Consider the following 26,482-nt stretch of genomic DNA (forward strand, 5'->3'; position numbering starts at 1 on the left):
TGCTTTGTCCCGCATTACTGTTCGTATCCTATTATGTAATCGTGTTCGTTTTGTATGTTTTGATAAAGGGGCAGATCGCCTCGAAAGTTTGATAATTTTGATTTGTCCACACGGTTGGAATTACTTCCTTGCCCCATATTACGCGTACTTATAAACATTACTGTACAATTACTGTACTGTTACTTTATTTTATTTGTGTGGTAATCAAAATAATTCAAGCTCTCAAATAAATGCATAAATGCATTATTAGGCTTTTTTAATTCTTTTGCCTAATATTAGCCCGAGATACAGGCCCTGACACCGCTAAACCTGCCTATATTATAAGGCTTTTTATTATTATTATTATTTTTTTTTTTTGCCTATTATATAGTATGTAATTAGACTATATATTAGGCTAGCCCGAGATACTCTGGCCCTGACATCAGACTTAGACATTATGACAGATAGATGTCTGGTTTAGGGCCAGAGCGCAGTCCTATATCAAAACGTGGAATAAGCCGACACCGTTTGGTATCGCACCAGGTCATCTCCGGTTTAGACTACTTACAAAATATCACCACCCAGAAACGCCACTTACCTTCGTCTTTTCAACAAATGAATAATTTACCTACTCATTGTCATCCATTTCATCACGCATGCACGTTCTATTGTGTCAACACAGTAGTTTCTTTTCCGCAACTTTAAATTTCCCCCGTCGTCGTCGTCGCCATTTCCTCGTAGTATGCAAATCACCTTTAATCTCGACGGATTGCTATATTTGGGTAGATATAATATTCATTTGTTGAATAGAAAAAGGTAAGTGGTGCTTCTCGGTGGTCAGTCTGAATCGGAGATGACCTGGCCCGATACCAAACGGTGTCGGCTTATTCCACGTTTTGATATAGGACTGGATTGATAATAAAAGTTTAACTTTAAGTATTTAACGATGTAGATTCAGGCGCGTATAAAAAATGACCACTGAATTTTCATGTTCATTTTAGAATTAATAGAACGTCTACTGATTACGTTCTCACATAGAATCCATAAGTTCTTATTGCTTTACCTGAATCACAAATAGTGCCAATGAGAATTAATTTATACATACGCTAAAAGTTGTTATTTGTAATCTTTATCAGTTGTGCATTCTTCCGTTGTTCCAATAGTAATTACATTTAAAATATATATATTATTGTACATAAAGTTGCATTACTTTATACATACATGTACAGTGATCAATCTGCAATAGGATAAACAAGGTGTAATTTATTTCATTGAAAAATATGTTCCACGGTAGAAGTTGGTCCTCCGATATGCGCTCTTTAAAAATCAGGAAAATCCCTACTAAAATTCGCAAATCGCACGACTACGCAACTTTGCTGTCGTGTAATAGATTATTAATTGGATTTTACAAACTGCTTTTTCACAAATACATTGTATATCATTTATATATTAGATGTAAAGTATATAAACATATGTATTTAGAAATCTTATATTTGACATTTATTTTCAGTCTAACGTTACATTGAAAATGGTCACCTCTAGATCTATACAACTTTAGACGGGCAGATATCACGAGTGGAACCATGCCTCTTTATAATTAATTTTCTTATCTTTTTTATTTCCTGTATGTAGTTCATGATCATATACACTTTGACTTCCAAATATGCAGATAGGCGCCGTGTTTTTGTCTGCTATTCAATAGTTTTATTCGTAGTGCTCATGTACTGAAGACTAACGTTAGCTATGTTTTGCCGCTTTGGTTCATATGTTAGTTTTACATAAATCACCCCATTCCTTTAATTTTTAAATAATTATTTATTTGTGTTGTATTTGTGACGTTAATTATTCAAGAAATGGAAAGGCATATCTCATTATTACAGTAAAAACGAAACGTAATTCATAGCAGTAAGTACTTCTTATAGATAGCCGCTTCGGTAACTTGTCCGGTTGTTCCGGTTGCCGCTTAGGTGTTTGCAAAGAAAATCGCTTACGTCATTGAGAACCGGCAAATCGCCTATTATTGTCTGATCACTTCTGTTATGTCATTGTGGGTGTCTCAAAAATAAATCCCACAAAACAATGCTTTCAGCCATTTATAAATGTGCACAGATACGTACGATATATGTATTTCAAGAATCAATTACTCAACTTCATATAAAAAGATTAAGAAAATGAAAAATGATCAAACTTTTTTTATGAAAATGAAATTGAAGTGGACAAGCTTCAAAAGATTGTTCTTAATACAACAAAAGATGTTACTCTCAGATGGTTTCATATAATTTTACATAAAATATTGGCAACGAATATGTTTAACCGGAATTGATATTTTGAACAGCCGTCTTAGTACATTTTGTAAGCAGAGAGAAGAATATATTCACTTAAGCAATAAACTGTTACCAGATTGGACATACAGTTAATATGAAGCCCATCCGGAAGGAAGATAAATAGAATGGCGCCCGTTAGTATATGTATACTGTTAGTTTCAAAAAAATCGTGCCAGGTCCCTGTGGACGGATGGGCTTCATATCAACTGTATGTCCAATCTGGTAACAGTTTATTACTTATATTTCCATTACGATCATTTAAATTACAAACTATACACGTATATCCTTTGAATTTCCCGCTTGCGCTAGTGTTGACGTCACCAAGTTCAATAAACGGAACAGCCTTAGTATCAGCTTCTGAATATAGTTCAACACAAAACGGTTTGAAACAAAGCGAACAAATAAAATTATGCGATGATTTTTTTTCATACACTCTATTCTGTCAACACGATAATACTATTAGATTTTATAGACCGCACAACGTTAAAACCACGTTAAATATTCATACGCTTGACCAGATTGGAGTTCATAGCCTGATATTGCCCATCTGGTTTAACATGGATTAAACGGGAAACTGAAAGTAGAATGGAAATATATTATTATATTCTGTGAGTATGACCATGTTGAAAGACTGTGTGGAGTGATATTGAAAGTTGGATACTTTTTGTCTGCTTACATTAATTTTATTTGGTAAACAATGAAAGAAACATCAAGCACAAAATATTGTTTAACTGATTGCAGAGTACTATATCTACAGACGGTATGTGAAAAGCAACATGTTGCTTTCAGAAATTGTTAAGAAAGATGAATTATTACAATTCTAAAAAAGCTTTCCTCCATATGTTTAGGTAAGTGTGAATGCCTCATAAGTGGTAATTAATACCAAATTTATTTGATGATCAATAAGTAGAAAACAAATACTATACTGGTGTTATTATTATTTTGAACATAATGCCGGATAGTGGTATTGTTAATATGAATAATTATATAAATATATCACAAAGAAAGACAGGGCAGAGTGTGATATTGGGATTCAAATCCCTTTGTCTGACCAGAAGACACAGGTACCTCAAGTGAAAGTGATTTCTTTTGTATTCTGTCTTTCTTTTATGTGAAAAATGCAAATAAAATTTTGTTTCAAATGCAAAAAAGTTGCAATACTAAAGTATATCAACCTCTGATTCACAAATGTGGAATGTTATTAACTACCTTATCTTCAACAAATAAATTCCTTAAAACCTGAGTTGTTAGTATAAGGTATACATGGAAGTAATTAAACGTACTAAATGTACGTGTACACATGCAAAATAAATGTTATCAGATCATACACAATTTATCTGATTTGCAATACACATAAACTGTAAACAGTAATATCAATCGCTATGAATACATGTATCATGGCACCAATTTAATTCTATTTTGACACATGGGAGCACGTGCGTAGACAAAAAATAGGTCTCGGAGGGCTTTGAAAACTATTATTTAATGATTTAAAATGTATACATCACACAAATCTCCAATGAGTAATTATTTTGGTTTTTTTTATGTTTCGTGCATATTTTGTGCGATGTAGTAATAATTTGTTAATATAATATCACAAATGCTAAAATCAGTCCCTGAAATTTGGGTGAAAACATCACATTCAAGCTATGTTAATATAAAAATGACACATAATTTACATATGATTTGTTCATTCCAGTAAAAATTTCTATAAAAGTATTTTTTATTCCTCGTTATATATACACCTTTAAAGTATCATATCAAGTCGAGTTGATAATATGATATTCATATTTTTTTCAAATGCTTTCACCTAAAATGACTCACTAAATCGGAAACAATTCATTAAAGCTTAGTCATACAGTGCGTTTCTAGGACTATTGAGTAATGAAGAGTACTTTAACTGACTAGAAATAAGCACTTAAAGTTATATGTGCCGTAACTGGGCGACAATTTTGACATGCTATTTTTTCATCATTAATTTATCAAAAACCATTACGTTTGATGAACAAAGCTGTAAAAATCATTCAAATGGCTTCAGATGACATATAAACGTTAGTAATAACACAGAAATTTTGTACTGTAAATTTTTGTTTTTATGCCTTTTTTATGTTTATATGAAAACATACCTACAGAAGCCACTTTACAAATACTAAAAACATTGTAAAAATGTGTAATGAAATTGTAGACCACAATTTGGCTTTATGGTCTCGCCGTATGTACTCATTTCACTTCACTATTGATGTAAATAAATGATTTTTGGCAGTACTGCCAAAAATCATTTTCAGCTCTTATTTGCACATGTAAAATTAAAACCAATGCATTGAAAGCACTGTAATTTTCAAAACGTTGGTAACTTTTGGTGCTGAATAACATATTAAAAGCTCATCTTGATTCGTGAGTATGAAAAATACGGCACATATAACTTTAATTGTATCATATAGTCAGTTATTTTCGCAAAAATTTAAAACCGATAAATTCATTTTATTCATTTTTAGTCCAAGTCAAGAATATGCGGAAATTGCTGACAAAATTGCTACCATGGCAAGTGTTATAAACAAAATATCTTTGATTCTTACAAGAGCAATTACCTATCTTTTATGACCTGGTTGAGAAAGGACTATTGCCTCATATATTGTCGAAGGATGGAGAAGTGCTCGAGCCATAGGCGAGGGCACTATCCTATCATGAGATAATACTATGCGGCAATAGTACCCTCTCAATCAGACCATGATGGTTTTAGTACATCGCCCTCCCATGTGCATGACCTCTTTACATTTCTCGTGACAAAAACACTGGTACGGATGATGCCCATTATAATATTTTTTTGGTCAGTTTGTTCGTTAATATCAGGCTGAAAGACGGTAGAACGCCTATGGCCACTAATAACGTTTCTATCAATACCATTGCGTGTGGTTGGATTTGCAAGATATTGACGTAACTGTGGTCCGTTTTCAGCTTTGTCTAGAGGAGATTCAGATGAAGGCGAGGGTCCACAGGCAAGATTTTCATTTCTAGGAGACTCTATAACCCCTTGTCCAAAGCCAACGTGCGTTTTCGATTGTGTTGTGTTACATTGTCCAGTGTCAACTACAGAATAAAATGGAAAATAAAATTACTATTTTTTTTTATTTTGATATATTGTGTGTTTGGAAAATTGCAATTATATTAATTCATGTAACCGCTCCCACCAGGTATGGAAGTTTACCATAAGATCCAATGCATATTATCAGTAAGACTCTCAATTGACTGCAGATTTACTGTGGATCTTTCAAAAAAATAATAATAAGGTAACATAAAGTATGTACTAGGATCTATATTACCACTCCTATCTCCACCAGTTCTGGATTAGCATTCCGGTCATATTGATTATTGCTACATATGACCTTTTATGTCATCGCATAACCAGTTATTTTTGCATTGAGGGGATTTTCGCGATCTTGCAGGACATTGTTATATTCGCCACAATTTAATCCGCAAGATACAGTATTGAAAATGGTGGAAAAATATCTAAAATTAAAATCAGATGGCAAAATGTATAACCGCTAAACTTTTGACCAGCGTTGATAAGTTGCTTTACGATGTTTTTTCTGATATAATATTATTAGATTAGACATCATTAAAAACTTTTTAAATATGTTAAGTTAAAAAAAATATATTATTAGTTAACTACAGGAAAATTGAATACTTTTAGATATAATTTGTTGAGTATACTTACAATATAATGCGGGGTGAAAAATGTAAATACAAATTTGAAACAAGAAATTACATTACATAATTCTATATTCTTACTGTATGCGAGATGGCAATCGTTCACTTTCTTCAGATTTGTGCAATCCCCTTCATAACCGTAATGATCTGTCATAAATCAAATAAATACTATCATAGCTATTTTAGATATTGTCAACGCGACTTAATGTTATCAAATAAAAATATATTGGAAACCAACGGAAATTATCAAAGATGATACGAGGAATGAAATCAAGCTGACATTATACTTGTGTGGATGTATAGCTTCATAATTACATTATCATAGCAAATCAGCTACTTCCTTAAATCAGAATCGTTGTGTAAAATATAGAATAGCGAAAGTACTTGCGAACTATTGCTTTTTACATTGATAAATGCTCGACAAAACAACTTAGAGTTATATGTTGTAACTAGCATAACAATTTCGCAAAAGAAACGCTAGTTAGCTTTGTATATTTCTTGCTATAATTTCGGTCTCCGATCTCAATGAAAATTGGTCTATACGGATTTAAAGGGATGGCGAACAACATGCAAATATTTTCGTAGATTTTGGTATTCCATGATGGCCGCTTGGCCAACTTCCTGGGTTTTTTTTTCGGTCTCTGATTTCAAAGAAAATAAGTATATAGAGGTATTAAGGGATGCTGATCAATACCATAAAAAATTGAAACATTGTCGCTGGGCCAATTTCCTGCTTTCAAATTTTCGTATGCAATTCATTAAAAATTGGTAAATGGGGGTTTTAACTTTACAATTTACAGGGATGTTGCCATACAGTCATGATCACTGCCAAATCAATTTGATCAATCTGAAAATAGCCTTGTGTTAGTTATGTACATTTTAGAAGACCCTGAATTCCAATATAAAAGTACATCAAAATTTTTCCCAAGATGGTCAACACTGTGCAACTGCATTATTGATTTGTTGCAGGTGGGGATGGGAAGGGGAGGTCGTTTGGGGGACTATGTAATGGTGTCCATTACAATTTGTATTTCTTCATTGTTTGTATTTCTAAATTTTCTACTTTGCAGCATACAACTGGAAGATGATATATACCATTTAAGTCTTTGGTGTTACTCCCAGTCTCAGAAACAGTCGTTATTTTATCATCTTCATGTGCAGCCTCATCATTATTTTCACCCAGCTCTGCATCAGAAGGTTTGTGGTCATCTTAAATTTCAAAAGATATTGGTAGTGACAAACAGTATGTTGTTTTGCGAAATATCGGCAAAACTATTTAAATAATATATTATTATCAAAACAGGTTAAAAGTACCTAGACATAACTCTGAAGGAACACTAGATTGAATGTGCAACCATTTGCAATGGGACTAATTCACGTACCACGTGATACCGAATAACGTTTGCGTGGAATTTATGTTTCTCTTGGTGATGGAATGACGTTAAAAGATGATATCCCGCTCCACTTGAGATACCCACACAAACGTTATCGGGTATCACGTGGTACATGTATTAGTCCCATTGACGTCATATCTTCTCCTGTTATACTTACTATCGGATATCATGGTCTGGTTCCTCTTATCTATGTGGGTGGATGGCATTTCATCTCTTATCAGTATACGAATATCCTCATTCTTGCCTTGCTCTGTATCAACAGGATTCATCACGTTAAACTTTAAAGGATATTCTATTGACACATTAACATATATCTGTATTAAACTAATAACAGTATTTACGTGAAAACAAGACTTACGAGGAAACTTCCAAAGGTGATTCAGTTTAATATTTTTGGCCTTATGAAACGTTACCCTCATATTAACAATCATTGAAAAAATTAACACAAGATATATTGTCACTTGCTTACTGGTAAATTAATTCCTTAATGACAATATGAATAAATGACAATTGTAGTAATCAATTTGGCTCTTAAATTCTGCACACGACCTACAATACACATAATACAGGTAGAAACGTGCGACATTAGTATGGATATTGTAAAACACCGAATAATTCAATAAATGTTGTAAATTCCCGTCTGGTGTCAGTTACATGATGATCATCCAGGTGTTCTGCAATGTACAATGTATTTATATGTACATGTATTTCTAAACGTGCATTGTGCGTGGAAAGACGATATATCCATTATTAGTACTGTGTGTGTAATCTTCGGTTATGATGTCAAAATATAATGGATCCGCTTTGTGATTCCTATCCTTTTGGACAGACAACATTTCTTAACGATAGTGATATAATAATACTAAATTCAGAAAATAAGCACACATTTCATAACTGTTGCAAATGAATTCTGCAGTATATACATGTACACATGATACCTTTGCCGTTAGTGCGGGTATCTAAGAGATGGTTGTTTTCATCTCCATCTGCTTCTGAAACCAAGTAATTTAAACAATTTAGACAATTGATTGCAAATGATTTGAAATTGCATGGTTTTTTATCATAGGATAGAATGGTCAATTTTTTTCTGAACAAAGTTTATAAATAATATATAAAACCTCTACAATGTAATAAGCCAGGTTGGATACATATGTGCTGATACACCGGTCCAAGTATCGTTTTGTTTAGATACAGCGCATCCTATAATTGCCGGTCGGAAACCATTATTTACAGAAACAGAAACATGACCGACTTGATATCATTAAAACGCCGCTTAACATTTCATGACGTTTATTAACGATTATATTCAACTCACCTTTAGTTCCACTTTCTTGTCTTCCGAAGTTATATACATGTTGCATTCGGCGTGCATCTAAAACACGATTAAACATTACCAGTACAAATCGTTTTATACGCATGGTAGTTAATGCTGTACCACAAAATTAAAATTCTGAAAATGTACTCATCTGAATGAATGAGATATTTTATTGATTTAATTTTAAACCATTATATCCAAACTTCAGTTTGATGTTAAATGTCTATTTCGAAGGCAAAAGAAATGTAAAATCATTTGATTTGTCAAATATCCTAGTATGGATTTTCTCACTACAATACAAGGAAATGTATGTCTGGTAAACTTTTACTTTACTGATCAGACGAAGACATGATAAAATGTCTTTCAATTGTACCATGATACTAATGCATGACTTGTAGTTTGGCCCTTAAAGACCTTACTTGTCGACGGGCCGTATAACTCGAACAAACAATGTTAATTTTTTGTACTTTTGTGAACGGTCCCTTTTTTATTGTTTGGTCCCTGCATACTTAGTTCACATTGTTATATATATATTCTTGCCCTACCTAATGTCGATATGACAACGCATAATGCGTATATATCTTAAATACCAGTATATCAATATGCTTTGCTGATTGCAGTGACTGACTAGTTCTGATGTACAATTAGTTTCCAATGTGCTAAATAAAAATCTAGATTACTAAGCTCTTTTTTCACAAAATCACAAAAGAAGACTTCAGAAAAAAGGAAAGTACTTTTTAAAATTTACAATATATATCTGCCTGAAAACGTTAATGACATACCTTGACGTGTGCGGTATGCACGCCAGATTTTCTTTCCTGAAATAAAAGTAAGCTAAGACATAAACATGTTTTTACTTTCAAATATGGGGTTTCGTAATCTAACATTATAGAGGCTTTGTAAAGGCCCACTACCTTTCCGGAGCAAAATTAATAACAGTTGGGTTTCATTTCACTGTTTTGCCTTCTGGCGCAGTGATAATCAGCTACCGCGCGGCATTTAGGACGACGGCGGGAAACATAAGACGACCCGCGTTATGAAAATTAACATTTTATTTATTTAAATTAAATAGTTCAGTAGGTGATGATAAGTGTAGAATTACCGGTAAGTTAATAACTTTTGCGACTCTACAAAATTATCAATCTCGTTTTACATTTCCATTTTAAAAATTAAAAGCCGTTTCGGAAAGGTAGTGGCCCTTTAAATATAATCTCATACTTACCAATACTAATGATCCCCAATAAAAACAGAACTGCACCACAGACGACTAGTACTGGTATAAGGATTTCTCTGTAACAACGGAAAAATAAAATATTCTTGTAATGTGAAAATGTGCTTAAATTCCCCTAGCTGCATCAAAATTAACTGTTTTAATTAATTACCTGTCATTACTACATGTTAATCTGGTAGCCCTTCATCCCAGTATGCCACAGGCCAAATATCAGGTCTCCAGGTCTTTGAGTTATTCACGAGACATCACTTAAAGATTTTAGCCTATTTGACCCATGTGACCTTAAATGAAGGTCAAGGTCCTTCATTCGAAAAATATGGAAACCATTCGTCCAATCATGTCACAGGCTCAATATCAGTTCTCTAGGCATCTTAGTTATTCATAAGAAGTCGTATTAAGGTTTAAGCCTTTTTGAACCCTGAAACCTTGAATGAAAAACAAGGTCCTTCATTTGAATAAACTTTCTAGCCTTTCATTCCAGCATGTCACAAGCCCCATATGAGTACCCTTGGCCTTTCGGTTCTTGAGAAGACGTTCTTTACAGTTTTGAGCCTTTTTGACCCATGTGACATTGAATGAAGGTCAAGGTCATTCATTTGAACAAACTTGGTAGCCCTTCATTTCCGTAGGCTACATGCCAAATATCAGTATCCTGGGCCTTTCCGTTATTGAGAAGAATCGTTTAAAGTTTACACACGGCGGACGGCGCACGGCGACAGACGATACATGATGACAATAGATTATGACCTAAAAATACTTTATGGTGAAATTACTTTGGTATCACTTAACATGATATTTGCAAAGGATTGGTATCGTGCAGTTTCTAAAAACAAACTAAACTTATTTAATTTACTCACGTATAATTAACCGTGTTATTAGCTGGGGACAGATCGGGAACTGCAGTAAAAGTCTGCTCTCCTGCATCACAAACAAACAAATTGAGGATTAGAAAAAAAAAGTTACTATTCTTTGTTTATAAAATTGAAAATGGCGATAGAGGAAGGAAAAATAACAAAAATAATTGTCTTACCTTCTGGGCGAGTGTGTATAGGTAAATCACTTTCAGTGGTTGTCCTAGCATTGGTTGTTATCATTCTTGTAGACGTCGTGTAAGATTTGTTTGAGGTTAGTTTATCCATTTCTGTTGTGTTACGGCCCGAAACTGTGAACAGTATAAGTTTATGATAAGATTGGTGTCCTTGTTTGCTCCATTTCGATTCGTTAAATTAGTATTAACATAACGAAACTCCAGTGGTCATATTTGTATGATATCTGCCTCATCAGGGAAGTCCTTTGAATTTACAAAAGAAAAATAGACAGACGAGACAAGTCAACGTTACAAAAGCTGCATATACTGAGTACAAATAGCTTTATTCATATTTTTCTTCAAACTTACTGTCTGTTTATTTGTAACTACATCCTCAAAAACACACATATATATTCAATAACTGATGAACTGATCAAGTGTCGGTCGTATCAGCTCTAACCACATCTAACGAATATATTCATCACATCTGATGAAGATAACATTATAGTTATCAAAACGTCTCCACAATAACTGCGTTGCACAATCTATAATAGTATAGCTCCCCTTACCAACCTGTGGAATATGTTTCATAACATAAACGTACATATTTAGCATTCCTCATTTTTGAGCGCATGTCACACTAGAAATTTTGCTTTTTCATATGATTGCGCTAATTATGTGTTTTGGGAGTCGAGCGCAAAATGCGCGAATGCATCAACTTGTTCAATACAAGTTCAAAATCGGTTTAGCGTTAAAAAAAGACTGCGCAAAAATAAATACGCTTACAGTATGTGATAATGAAAGCTCGCATGGCAACAGCACGTTTGTCAGAAGTACCTCCATTTAACCCTTCAAACATTTCTTATATCGAAGTCCCATTACCAAGTAAACGTCATGCATTTGGAATGATAAGATAGAGATAATGCAGAAAAGCCCGAAAGCGCGGTATATAGAAACGTCAACTTACTGCCGTGCATGGAAGTCGAGTTAGCGATCTGGTGATGAGGAGAAACCGGTAAATATATGATAACAATTAAACCTAATACATTGTATGTGGCTCTCGACAATACATCTCTTTGTCAATTGACACAACTAACGTACATCTTCGAGTAACATATGTGTATATTTTACAAATTCTAAACGACAATAATTGTTCAGCAGTGCAAATAAGTGATTTTGTGAGGTTTTGATGACGACGGTTATTTTATCAGAACTAATAAAATGACTGGTTAATGCAATCAGAAACATTAGATTCATAGAGATTGGAAACTCCTTCTTTATTGACAGGCAGCGGGACATCCATTTCATATGCGTTTTCCCTTGGCTAACTATTTTCAAGTGTATTCTATTACACATGATATTTCTGCATCAATACAAAGTTCAAACATAATATTTGTTAATAGTAATAATGTTTGAAATGACCAATTGTTCCGATTAGCATGAAAATTACCACTTTTACCTGCTTTTCGAAAATCGGCAATTCAAAACCGTTAGTGCATATTGTTTTAGTAGTATATAAGTTAAAATATTGTTTTTTGTCTGTCCGAAATCGTACTCAAACCATCTGAACATTTCTGAACTTTTGTAAAATATCAAAGTTCTTTTCCTCTATATGATTATTTAAAAGTATATCGAAAACCCCTAAGCACATACAGAGGTACATCTGCTTATCGTGAAAATGGCGGAGTTGCCAATCTCTATGTATGTTTCTGATATAATGCATATATTATACATCGTTGAGATGGTAAAAGTATAATAATAACGAAATGTCGGTCCCAAAAGTGCGGTGTCTAAGTGCTATTTCATACTCTTTTTTTAAGTTGTTTTAAAGTAATTACAGATTGTGTACGTTGTAAATATGGTGTGTGAAATCAGAATAAGGTATTAACCACTGTTTAAAGATGCTCCACCGCTGACAAATGGTATTTTTTCTTTATTAAAAACAAGAGCAGACGATTTAGTATTTTTCTTCAGTTACAAAAGTTACTTAATTTACACCATTACCGCCGTTGAAAAGCTTGAGCTTCTAATATTATTTCAAGTTGAATATATAAAAAATAATAAATTGCATCCCGAAAAAATCCCGTGGCACTATTTCCTATATGGAATGAAGTACTGATTGCTCATGCACCAAAGGCAAAATAAATTATTTTGTATTATTTTTTTGTGTTAATTAGACATATATATACACGATTAAACACCAATTATTGTTCAAATGATGAATATAATTTATGTTCTGTCGGCGGTGGAGCATCTTTAACTTTGATATGTTGTATGTCTATATTTTACTTCTTAGGTGTGTTTGAACATACATAGGTAGCTTAGCTTATAAAAAGTGTGCATGCATCGGGATTAATATAAGGTATCACTGCTAACTCGTTTATTGTTGTGTAGTTTGTAAAAAGTAAATGTAACATGAGTATACAGCACGTACAAGGACCATTTATTTGACAAAATTCTACTTTATAAAATTTTACACAACGAATCCTTTTTGACATTGTCATGCAAATCACATGTGTAACTTATATCACGCAAATGAAAGTGATATATAGGCATGCAAATTATCACTAATTTAAATAGGGCTAATTACTAATATTTATTATAAAGTTATTTTAATAACACATAATATTTAAATTACAGTATTGTTATTCGATAACACATGTTTAAATCAACCATTGTTCGTACCTGTAGTATTCTGGCGACCACATTGACCGTTGGAAAGCTCAACCTCTTCATCCTTACATCTGAAAATGTTTTTTTTTCATGTTTATCAAAGTCTCCTTGCAAGATCGACAAAAAAATGTAGAAATATTTGTCAAAAGCTTACTTCAAATTGAATTTGACAACTTTAGAACGTATCTTTGGAAATAATATCTGTTTAACACTTAGAATCATTTGGCATTTCATTCAAATAATTACAGCAATAACTACAATACAAAGGGATCCTTACCTGACCATATTAACCTTCATACATTCTCCATGTCTATTTTCTTTGTAATTCTCGGGACAGGTACAAGAACCTACAAATCAAACTTAAAATGTAAAACCAAAGTTTAAATAAGATGTATTATCGTATACCTTGTAGATCATAGCTCTGAAAACTGTCAATAACTCATTCAGCGGATTTTCTCCACCTACTAAACCCATAAAATGACATTCTTTGTTAATAGGAAACATGGCGTCGTCATTCAAGAGATATTACGTCCTGCATCAACATTACCTGACATGTTGTGTGTTTACATTAAAACGTGTTTGTTTATTGACTACGAAAAAAAAACCCAGAAATGTATGTGATATCACTTTTAATGAGGTACGATGTCACTTTCCATCAGATGTTATATCATTCAAGATTGCTTGACATCTGCCAGGCTTTGTATCAGCTGGTAAAAGTTTTACATTCTTCGTTTACACAAATACATTGATTTGTTTGTGATAAACAAACTCTCTGATAATTAGTCCTCGAGGTCTGATGTAAGCTCTCGGACCTTTAACACTCTGACTGATACCATGATCGATAAAATAAGTTCTGAGGCATGTCAGTCAGGGAGGATCTTCTTTTTACTTCTAGAAAAATGGGTTCTTACACATTGAGGAAGAATGACCACTGCTCCAAGCCGAATGATGATTTTGGGACTGGCTATAACTAGCAAGTTTGCTATAAAATAGATAATCGGCTAATGATGCAAGGCTTCTATGCTAAATGCTAGTAAATAGACATCTGACCCGAGTATAAGGACATTTTTGAGCAACAAAGAAAGCCATTTTTAACTTCAAGAACAAAAGCTACCTACATTTATTATCGTTAGTTTAACGTCATGTTAAGAGCCAGTGTCATTTAAGAATATGGCAGGTTTGTTGGTGGAGGAAAGCCAGAGAACCTGGAGAAAAACCACCGACCAGCGTACAGTACCTGGTAACTCCCCCACCTCGGATTCGAACTCGTGACCCAGAGGTGGAGAATTTGTGGTAATATGTCGAACATCTTAACATCTAGGCCACCGCGGCCCCAACTACCTACATGAATGCAGTAGACTGTATAATATACAAAACCAGGAGAATTTCAACATTTTGTTCCGTTTACTCAGTCATCAATAGAAAACAAATTCCTTAAAAATGGTTACTTATTCATCATAAGTTAATATGCATCTTATTTTCATCTAACTCCATTAAAGCAGCATGTATGCAATCTAATAATTTACTCATTCATTGCGGCCAAACAAAAGCCCTAGAGTCATTATAAACCACAGGAACCTGGAACTATACGTGTACATATATATATATATACGGTTTGTTAGAAATTCGTGTCAGGTCCCTGTGATATAAACCAGAAATTAAATGCAGAGAGGCACTTACAGTCCTGAAGCAGAGTTTGGTTTCCTTTGCAGGCATATTTGCGACAAAGATCTTCCCGTGATCCACAATAAAGACGTGCGCTGTCACACACGCACTTTATAGTCCCGTCAGTCTGGACCATTGGTATGGTTTCTGTAAACAAATCACAATGTTTAAAGTAAAGCAAATGTACATGTGCACGTATACAAGGCCTACAGAACATGTTATATGGTCATCGTTGATGTTCTGGAGTTTATTATCTTGAAAAATCATATGTAATATATCGACCTACGAAAGGATATTTTCTGTCAAACCTTTAACTAGTTACTTGATAACTCCGTGTAGACATAAACATCCTGCCATTTGAGTTTTCTCAACTATTCAAGTTTTAATTTACTACAAAACTAGCTTGTATGTCATGATGAAAGTATGTAGCTGTGTCATTGCAAAGATATTTCTGCGACAATATTTTACAGCCTACAATGGGATTTCGTGGCACAAACCAGCTCTACAACTGCAGAGACACAAAACTGAAATTACTACCACAGATAGCAAGATTATGTTCATCGTCACAGTCTCTATATTTAATTCTCTAATTCAGGAGTAATTTTAAAACCATAACCAATTTGAAAACACTAAGCTACTGTACAATTTTTTCATAAATATACACTGTACTATTCACCAAATATATACATATTATGTATGTATAAATATACCGGTTCGGCTAATAATGAACAATAGGACTAACACTGACTATTGTGATGTGTTTTGCTTGTTGGTAAGTAAGTGTGGTACTTGAGGGAACAGATTGAGTCATACTTCAGATTATAATCATGATACCGATGAATGACACATCTTCTTTTGTTTTTCCTACGCCAAATCTTGAAGTCATATCGATGTGTATCGGTCGTGTCTATATAACACTCATGAGTATTACATATTATAGTACACTGTATTATCGTTAGCTATTTGTTTAGATTTTAATCTCTTAAATTTTCAAGCGAGAACTTTTGAAAAAAAAATCCTAAATGTACTACTTCATACCATATGTTACAGGCATTGATTTGGTAACCTCTTTATAATTACCTGGGAAGTCGCACATCTTCACCCCTACTGTCGTTCTCAGTACAACGAATGCTGATGCCTTCAAAAACAAATGCTTTATATTTTTTTCGAACAACATAAAACAAAAGACAAACGTAAAATAAGACAAAGATCAAGTGTTGATAAAAACCAATGAAGCAAAAACATTTTGTAATCCATAAATGACTTCTCTGGGATATTTGGGTATAAAAACAGTTCTATAATGCATTTGTGTTAAGAGTTTAACAAGGAGATGTCACTAGCAATCCAATCAAGTGTTGAGTTGAACATGTATGAGCAATGAGCAGCGTATAGCACATACATGTATTAACAGTGACCACAAATTACAAATATCAACGAAATAACCCCAATCAGCGGTCTTATTTCGTCTCGAACAATTTTTTGAACAAAATCTCGTGTGCTTGCAGATCATATACAGTACAGTTGTATATAAAGTCGATGTAAAAAGTATAATGAAATAAGACAGCTGGTTAACTCTATCGGACAAAGCTTGTCCTGGAGAGTTAACCGGTAGTCCTATTCTGTTATATGTGGACAAATTTACACCCAAAGTTGTAGGGCAGTAAAATTGCTCTTGGTATTCACCAAACATTTCCACCACAACGCAATACATGTCTGATACCGCATTGATTTGAATTTATAATGTTATGAAAAAATGGAATACCTTTAATTATCCAGTGCTGTACTGCAAATCAAACACCATAATAGTTTTCAATCTTTTACTTAATAATAATATAATTTTAATGAAATACCATTACGGTTTAATAAATATATCTAAATATCTGCGACTTTGCATGTTTATATGTGAACGATATGAATATTCTATCGGAGGGTCACGCCATGTTGTTAAACCCGAATGTTTGCGAAGGTTTTACAACATTTTGTGACACCGACGTTTGAATATCTCTATCCCTCATATCCAAATGTGAACGAGAATGTTTCTCTCATACCTCGAGGTTTTATTGCAATTTTAGAACTACATAGTATGATATAATGCCATTATGAAAATAAGTTCGAAAAACTCGTGACTGCAAGTATATGATGATTGCGTGATATCATCAACGCAAATCGTTGTTTGCAAGTTTTATAGTAAAACCAGACTAGTTTCTACAGAAATGTAAAACTGTTACCGAGAAAATAGTAATATTGCTGACGCCATGACGTCACGAGTCCGTATACATATATACATAGCCATATCATATGCATATGTAGTATGAGATTGACTTTTGATCGAGTGTCTTGTTGAGGTCTCCGTATATCGACACAGTATTACACATATATCATATATACAGATGTCCATTCATCGAAAAAGTTGACTCGAGAAAAAGTTAACTCGAAACGACTCGAAACTCGAAAAGGTTGACTCGAAACTCGAAAATGTTAATTAGAAACTCGACACTCGACAAAAATTACGAATTCCTCGTGTTATATACATGTAGTATGATAAAATAGTACTAGTGTTTATCACAGCTTGAATTTGATAACGCATTATCGAACTTTTAAAACTGACTAAAAATCGTCGTCACACCCATATAATGGTAATAAACATTGCGAATACAGTTACATTACAATTATATAAATATTATATTAATGTAATATGCTATCTGTATAAAACAGAGCAAAATATTACCATGCTGAGGTACAGAGCTGGTGTAGCTTCCATGGTAGCCAGACTTAGTATGACAGGTAGCCGTCTAAGTTTGGTGTCATGGCTGCCAAAAATAGACTGACGGTTATTTATATATTTATGCAATATATAGACTTAAAACGGTTTTGCCCAATGATAAAAATAACAGGTACGATAAGATATAATCATATATAAGTTTTGATCTACAGTATACTGTCGTGTGTAATGCAAGCGCTATTTAACAAGGATTTTATAGCTAAAAAATACACAACATCCTGTTCATGTGTACACATGTATATATGTATATACACATATGTCAGGAATCAAATTCATTATATTTTACATTGACAATGAAATACGCAGACAAAAGTTTTTCGAATGTCACACAAAATGTTCATAACACAGGAACAAACACATAAAGTACATTTGTATATAATTTTCCACTAGAATATACATGCATATATTAGTATCATGATTCATGGATAACAAAATTTCATTCTAGCTTCATATGCATGTAGCAGATCTATACAGTGTATACATGTACTTTTATTGGAGGAATATGGTAGTTTAAAGCTTGTTTTCCTTACAGTCCAATCTGAACAAGGACGTATTAGTCCGGTGGCTTATGTCGGGTTTTGGAGATTCCGTGGGCACTTCTTGATGAAGTTTGACACCATATACCAAAATGTTCAGTAGGTCATCCTCTTTCGGAAAAATGATGGTGTCAATTTTTTTGACAATGTGGTGAGGTCAAAGTTAGGGGTGAAAGGTCATATGGTCAAACATGCAATAATACCTTCTTTGGCAGCCAGAACTTCAAGTTTAAAAGTAGATCACCTTTTAGTTCCTATCATTTTAGCATTAAGTGTGCTAATTATATTTAGTGGAATGTTTTTAAATGCTTTTAGATAAATATTTTGTCAAGATAACACCAAAAACTCAATTTTGGTCATTTTAGGGACGTATATATGAGACTTATAAATCATTGATATGAATTTATGGCCCCTGATGTAAAGGTTTATTTACCCGAAAGCTTGCCCGAGGGAATTTACATCTAAGGGTAAATAAACCTTCATATCACACTGTCACTGGGGACATGAACTATTTTCTATACCAAAAGTTCGCGATTACCTAAGTATAGGTCTATACCCTGTGAGTAAATATTACTAAAATCCAATTCACGGCGAGTAAAAATTGTCGTTCAATCGAAAAGGGGGGGGGAGGATTGACTCCGTGTGAAAGATGCTCCATGTGAAAAATGATTGGTCACCCACGATACGATAGGCCTATTTAAAGTAGCTGCAATATTGTAGCTCAAAAGACTTAAATAGACAGATAATGGTGTTCTCGTATATTCGTTCTATATTTAAAGATTCTACACCTCTGACACTGAAATCGTAGAAATCGTATGGTGTTTTTTTTCTAAAAAAAAAAAAAGAAGAAGAAGAAGAAGAAGAAGAAGAAGAAGAAGAAGAAGAAGAAGAAGAAGAAGAAGAAGAAGAAGAAGAAGAAGAAGAAGAAGAAGAAAAGAAGACGACTACAGAAGTTACTTTGCAAAGTTCGAGCTTCTTACTTTACTTATAGGTAAAAATATCTTTTCTAATAAACTGCGTCCCGAAAAAGATGTGACTACATTCTATGTCATATATAGAATAAAGTGCTGATTGCGAAATTACGAATGCACCAAAAGCAAAACAAATTATTTTATATTATTTTTTGTTTTAATTAGACATACATATGTAGGCCTATAAACACACGATTAAACACCAATTATTGTTTAAATGATGAGTATAGCTTGTGCTCTGTCGGCGGTGGAGCATCTGTTTTATTTCCCTTTTCATGTGATGTGTTTCAACTTATCACAAACACTGTTTTAAACATGAGGTGTAGTCATATTATTTAATTCTACATGTACCTACAGGGCGGTATACAATGTAAATTTAACGGTCCATAATTGTTAATTAGACCAAGGATTTATATTATTCATATACGTCCTTGATCATGAGTAGCGCCCACGTACGATGTACCATACTGACTTGTGCAAGTCTATGTGATATACTAATTCAGGTGAATATAACCGATAAATGATTGCGGAAACTACATGTAGCTAGTATAGCCTGTTGGGTGGATGATATTTTGCACAGAGTGGATAATATTTTGCACAGGCCTTCAAAATGGCTTCAGAACACAAGCGTAAGCCGCAAGAAGATCAAGAAGGACCAACAGAACCAAAGAAAACGTGTAACCCCAATGACGATAACAATATTTTTGTAAATTTTCCTGGTAACTATATCAGACGGTTGGCTAACATTTGTGAGCATAGTATATGTCATTCGGGAGTAGACCCGATCAACGTTCTGAAGTTGAGACCACTTGTCTTCATGCGGTGTAACGCCGCTGATTCAACGCCGTTTAGTGAAGCATATTGTAAAGTCAGTCAGCTCAGAGACAGGACTAATAATAAACGTCAAGTGTTTGGCAGTATATTCAGAAAAGGCCTTGATATTTTGCTGGGATATTGCAAAAATCGAACAATACCGGACGATCCACAAGAGAGGCTCGTACTTGAAAAACTTCTTCGCTACTTGGTTAACGAAGGTGTGTAATTTTAAGTTGATCATACCATTACCTGTTAATTATGTATAAATATGTCTCTACATCTGAAATATTGGCCTACATTTGTAGTCATCATGTGCCGACCGTCCACCGTTTGTAAATGAATATATGGCCTAGGTAGCATGCTGGGATGAAGGGCTACCAAGTTTGTTCAGATGAATGACCTTGCCTATCATTCAAGGTCACATGGGCAAATTAGGCTATAATCTTTAAACAATTTCTTGTGAATAACTAAGAGACCTAGAGACCTTATATTGGGCCTGCACAATGTGTGAATGAAGAGCTACAAGGTTTGTTCAAATGAATGACCTTGACTCCCATTCAAGGTTACAGGTGTCAAAGCAGTTTGTTCAAATGAATGACCTTGACTCCCATTCAAGGTTACAGGTGTCAAAAAACGTTAAAATCTTTAAACAACTTCTTGTAAATAACTAAGATGACTAGAAATGTGACATTTGGCCTGCAGAATGCATGAATGAACAGCTAAATTTACCAATTTGTAAAATGAATGAACCTAATCTCCATTCAAGGTCACATCAGTTAAATAAGCTACAATATCATCTTTAATAAGTTACAATGTTATTAGTGTGCACAGTTATTATCTCATGATACATCATTATTGAACATTGTTTTTTATTTATAATTAACCGGTACATTTATTCAATTTTTTCATCAAATTGAAATATAATTATTTTATAAAAAATCATTTATTTTTCGACTTTAAAAACGAAATTATTTGGCAAGTCTAAAATGTTTTCAGATTCATAACTCATGAAATTGGAAAAGTTCTAGCCTAAATCTCATTGGGAATGGGGCCGAACATCAGCCCCTGAGAGACCCTAGAAAAGCCTGTAATTGAAGATGTGTTTTGCTATCTGTCACAGTGATAGTCAAATTATGCACACAAAGCGAAAGCATATTCGAATTCATATGAGACTAAAACACAATTATAAGAAATCGGTCATCTGATGGGTGAAGGGAGATAACTCTTTCATATTTATCTGTCTATTTATTATGTACAACTATACAATATTTGGTAAAAGTTTATAAAACAAATAAAATAATAGATCAAGTACTGCTGATCTTTCTCAAATTTATAAGCTTTGCCTAAATTTAATCAAATTATATTATTCACTGCAGCACAACCAGCACTCTAGATAATTCTTTGTATGCAGGGTTTTTTCACCCGACCCTTCAAAACTTGAGGGGCAATTTTAATATCATGAATATAACATTTACAATTTTTACAGGGTTGTTCTTCTATCACCTAAAGAAATGTGTTTCTCTGTAAAAGTTATATACATTAGTTTTAAATTAAATGTATTTGATTTTCTGAATTATTTGCATGAAATGAAACCATCTAATGCATCTCAAAGGAACGAAGGCATATGCATGTACATACTGCGACAGGGTTGCTTATAACATTGGCATTGTATCCGATATTACATGAAATAACACAATGTAACGCATTTCAAACGAAAGAAGGCATATATATGCATGCTTACTACGACAGATTAATGTGCCATGAGTACTGAAAGAGTTAAAATATGGCTGACTTTTTAAAATATGGCTGACTTTTTAGTGGTTTTTTGACCACAACATACATTTTCATTACCTAACAAGCGCCCTCCTTTATTATACTTTTTAAGCACCCTGGATGCTAATTACAGCAAATATGTTTACTATTCAGGTGATCGTTTACTGGGCCTATAGGTAGGCTTTTTGTTTCATATCATACATACATTGTTATACATGTAGATATATAGACACATGCTAATGTTTTGGCAATTTTAAGAAAATTTCATTGATATTTTCTCCTTTTTTTCTTTTTCAGAGATTCAGTCTCCTCTCCTTGGCTTGGCAGAGTTAGAAGATACTGACCTTTCTATTGTGCTTACAAATCATCTCTTCGGGCAGTTATCACTCACACCCAAACATGTTATTGATAAAAACAGTGCTGGGAAAAAGACAAAATGTCCATGTTCACAAAGTTGTGGTATGCCATGTAATTTTGGAGATACAAGTATAGGTAAATACTATTTTTATCTAATGATTGATGTCACTATTTTCAAACTGTCTTTATCGGGGTATGAAAGAAAATTTGTTAGCAAACTGTGTGATTCTGCATAGTGGATTCTCACAAAGTTTGCAAACAAAATTTATTTCATAACCAGATGGAGTTAAAGAGATAATTCGGTGAGGCTAATTCTGTTACATATAACTACAAAGCAAAACATGACATAAATGTATTGTTCTATATTCCTTATGAAACATATACATGTAACAAGAAATTTCACGACATTGTTAAGTATTTTGATTGATACCGTTGGACTTCCAAATCGTTGATCAATACGATTAAACAAGTACAACATGTACGCTGTAGTACCCACACCCGAGCCAAACTCATGCATGTTACACAAATGCAATACACAACCACTGAGTAATTGATGAAATTATATTTAGACAAGAACATGCATCTAATAAGGTAAACACACTACTGTAAGAGCAATTTGAGTAGATCTAGACAATAAAATCTTTACTACATTGACAAGGGCCAGGGTTCCGCATACAAGACATCCGACCATAAATTCACTGCAGTGGGCTTTTCTGGCATATCACAGTAAAACCAAGTAATCTAATTTATATTAGAACTGGGTTGTTTCCGAAACATGTGCAAATTTTAATGTATTCTTAGACTGAATTGTCCCTTTAAAACATAGTGACATCAATACTTATAATAAATTTTTGAGACTTCTCCTTGATGAAAATAGTTTAAACGTACAATTCCATTGATTTTCTAATTGAGTACTTTTTCTAAATCAATACGCAATGATAACATCGGGTTTTAACGTCATTCTCAGACTTTTGAAATGATCATAGTATGAAGAAACAAAAACTTTTCAGTGGTGGTAGTGGTGTAAAGTAAATAACTTTCGTAAATGTGTAAAAAAAAAAAAAAAAAAAATACTAATTTGTCTGCTCCTGTTTGTGAAATAGAAAAAATGCCATTTGTCAGCGGTGTAGCATCTTTAATGTTTTGTTACTACATGTACCTGCTGTTTCTCAGAAAGTACAGTATTAGGGAATTCAGAGCAGAAACAGACAGCAGTTTGCCCCTTGTACAGCTGCCTTATATTTGATCTATATCTTTTTACCTGTCTCCTTATTACTTTACAAACAGTGTAGGTTTTATTTACAGGAAATGAAGAAGTTTGGCATGGAAACCTCGATGTGATTATCAACCATGATGTGGTACTAAGCAACCCACTGATAGATGAATCAGACAGTCCTGGAAAAGCATCTGGTGAAGTAAAGGCCTCCATACTACCCAGAAACAATCAAACTATTGCACAGTCTGTGGTGTTCTCATTTCTTCAAAAACAAAGTCATCCAGGGAAGCATGCATTATGTCCCTGTATTGGTGTTGCACGTAATGACCTAATTATTTATTTTTATGATTCGGAATATGACGTTCTTTTAGAGAGCTCACTCATACCATTGCGTCCTGATTCAGGCATCACACCTCATACCAAGCTTAGTACAACAGCTATAATTGTATCTTGGTTAGTCATGAATCATAGATTTTTGTGTAGTGGTTTACCTGAGGATCTTAAATCGAATGCAGCAGCTGAGTTTTTTGAACAGGCGAACGGTAAACTTGAGGTTTATAGAGGTAGTTTGAGGTTAGGAAATGTTGAAAGTTTGTCATATGCCTATAGCGATGATAGCGATGAAGAAGTAGAAACACCTGCATATTTGTCCGATGTAAGATCAGAATTTTACGCAATTTCAAGAGCAAGTCTCAACAACAGGTATCAGTACAGCTAGTAATTTTTAAATTCAGTAGCAAACTGGGATACTATTGTTTTCATGCTCCCAGGTTCCTTGAATTTGTTAATAGCTAGTCATTATGTCATCTGAGACAAAGGGTAAGGATGACCTACATGTATAGTCATCATGTTTTGTTTTCATGTTCCCATGAGGTTTGTTGAATTTGTCAATAACTAGAAGATCTAATTGTTTCTAATATCATTAGGTATAATATATATTGAGACCTAAAATTTGATCTGACAGTAGCATTCTAGGTCACAGGGATCATAATACTAAAAAGTTTTAACAACTCCTTGTGAATAATTTAGATGCCTAGAGACCTGATATTAGACCTACAAAATGCAAGAATGAAGAGCTACCAAGTTTGGTTAAATGAATTACATTGTACCTTGACCTTTACTAAGGTCATTGGGGTCAAATAACTGAAACATTTAAAGGATTTTGTTTTCAATAATTATATTACTAATAGGATATGTAGAGACCTAATGTCTGTAGCATGCTGGGATGAAGGACTGCCAGGTTTGTTAAATGAATGACCTTGACCTTCATTCAATGTCACATGTGTCAAAAAGATCAGCTTTTCAAAAGCTGGGAACCCTAGAACCTGATATTAAACAATACATGTATTATGATGAAATGCTACTATGTTTATTAAAATCAATATCCTTGCCTTCAGTCAAGGTCACAGGGTCAAATAGACATTAGTATGTCATGAGTTTAAACAGATTAACATCAGGCAGCTTGATTACAAATTGTCATATATGGTACTAAAAGTTTTCATTTTACATACGTGTAATCGGAATTGGAATTTTTTTTCCATGTGTAAGTTTCCACAGATATATATTATCCATTAATCAGTACATATAGCTGTGTCTCAGAAGCCAGGCCAGTTACTGACTGGGCATTCTATACTAATGAATTTAAGAATGTTATGAAATTTTACATGTGCAAAAATGACACATTCTTTTTATGGTCTAGTAATGCTATTTTTTAGGTTTTCAATTTGTTTGCACTTTTCCGTATTACCATGGAAAACATTGCTGAAAATATCATGGTAAATGGTAAATGTTTAACTTGCAAAAACTCCACCCATCATTGTGTATATAGTCTAATATAAATGTCAAGGCTGTTATACCTGATTCATCAATTGCAGCCCCGCTCTACTTGAATTATACTCCAATCTTGTCTTTAGCTCAACTTCCTTTTTTCCTGGTTTTTTTTCATACACATAAGTCTCCACAATCAAACTATTCTCATTGGCAGGGGGATAATCTGAGATGACTATGTCCTTGTTATATTTAACTAATAAGGATATATACATAGAGACCTAATGTCTGTAGCATGCTGGGAATGAAGGACTGGCCAGGTTTGTTAAAATGAATGAACCTTGACATTCATTCAATGTCACATGTGTCAAAAAAAATAGAATGCTGGGAGACCTAGAGAACCCGATATAGAACCATACATGGTACATGAATTCAAACAGGATAATCATCAGGCAGCTTGATTACAAATTGTCATATATTGTATTTAAAGTTTTAAATTTTACATAATCAGAAATTTTGTTCGCAATAAGAACGTTTTTCACGGATACATATTGTCCATTAATCAGTACATATCTCTGTCTCGTAAGTTCACATGTTACAGGCTGAGCACAATTTTTGCTATTTATGAATGCTCTGAAAATTGTACATGTGCAAAAATATTTTGACACATTATATTATAATTAATAAAATGTTACTATTATTCATTACTCTTTAATTAGAATTTCATGTATGTTTTATAATCATATGGCACTTAGCTCACATGAACATTTCAGTGGAATTGTTTAATTAAAATTCTATTAAAAGGTGCAACATACAACCAAATTTAAATCACATGAGAAATTTTGTTTGATACATAACAAATTTGTACATGTAACCTCAGTCCATGGGTCCGTCCCGTCCTTCCATCCGTTAACAATATCTATCGTTACCCGCTATTTCTAAAGTACT

General features: G+C 33.6%; 2 protein-coding genes across 3 annotated transcripts; one reads left to right on the top strand and one right to left on the bottom strand.

The window, feature by feature from the left end:
• Positions 1–327: 327 nt before the first annotated feature.
• On the bottom strand, positions 328–18,187 carry LOC138318473 (uncharacterized). 2 transcript variants are annotated; one of them, XM_069260850.1, is made up of 15 exons: positions 18,045–18,187; positions 16,397–16,454; positions 15,332–15,463; positions 13,929–13,998; positions 13,664–13,722; positions 10,982–11,113; positions 10,809–10,869; positions 9,943–10,010; positions 9,503–9,538; positions 8,721–8,777; positions 8,344–8,397; positions 7,563–7,655; positions 7,107–7,220; positions 6,093–6,158; positions 328–5,390 (listed from the first exon to the last, which is right to left on the bottom strand). In XM_069260850.1, the coding sequence occupies exons 1-15, from the start codon at positions 18,075–18,077 to the stop codon at positions 5,020–5,022; spliced, it is 1,404 nt and encodes a 467-aa protein (XP_069116951.1). In that variant the 5' UTR covers positions 18,078–18,187; the 3' UTR covers positions 328–5,019. The 2 variants fall into 2 exon arrangements, with proteins under 2 accessions (XP_069116951.1, XP_069116959.1); XM_069260858.1 differs by lacking the exons at positions 16,397–16,454; positions 18,045–18,187 and adding an exon at positions 11,946–11,973 and having other exon boundaries at positions 15,332–15,401.
• Positions 18,188–20,166: 1,979 nt separating this feature from the next.
• LOC138318482 (uncharacterized) lies at positions 20,167–25,438 on the top strand. Its single transcript, XM_069260873.1, has 3 exons — positions 20,167–20,639; positions 22,492–22,686; positions 23,857–25,438. The coding sequence occupies exons 1-3, from the start codon at positions 20,216–20,218 to the stop codon at positions 24,483–24,485; spliced, it is 1,248 nt and encodes a 415-aa protein (XP_069116974.1). The 5' UTR covers positions 20,167–20,215; the 3' UTR covers positions 24,486–25,438.
• Positions 25,439–26,482: the final 1,044 nt, after the last annotated feature.

Source organism: Argopecten irradians, chromosome 1 (genome assembly GCF_041381155.1).
Source record: "Argopecten irradians isolate NY chromosome 1, Ai_NY, whole genome shotgun sequence".
NCBI lineage: Eukaryota > Metazoa > Mollusca > Bivalvia > Pectinida > Pectinidae > Argopecten > Argopecten irradians.

What these genes read in the sequence shown, in the direction of transcription:
- LOC138318482 (XM_069260873.1), top strand. Translation starts at nt 20,216, where the DNA reads ATGGCTTCAGAACACAAGCGTAAGCCGCAAGAAGATCAAGAAGGACCA. An exon ending in TCGCTACTTGGTTAACGAAG is followed by an intron (nt 20,640 to 22,491) that starts GTGTGTAATTTT and finishes TTTCTTTTTCAG; the next exon opens with AGATTCAGTCTCCTCTCCTT. An exon ending in TTTTGGAGATACAAGTATAG is followed by an intron (nt 22,687 to 23,856) that starts GTAAATACTATT and finishes TTTTATTTACAG; the next exon opens with GAAATGAAGAAGTTTGGCAT.
- LOC138318473 (XM_069260850.1), bottom strand. Translation starts at nt 18,077, where the DNA reads ATGGAAGCTACACCAGCTCTGTACCTCAGCATG. An exon ending in GAAGATGTGCGACTTCCCAG is followed by an intron (nt 15,464 to 16,396) that starts GTAATTATAAAG and finishes ATTTGTTTACAG; the next exon opens with AAACCATACCAATGGTCCAG. An exon ending in TACCCGCACTAACGGCAAAG is followed by an intron (nt 7,656 to 8,343) that starts GTATCATGTGTA and finishes CTGTTGATACAG; the next exon opens with AGCAAGGCAAGAATGAGGAT.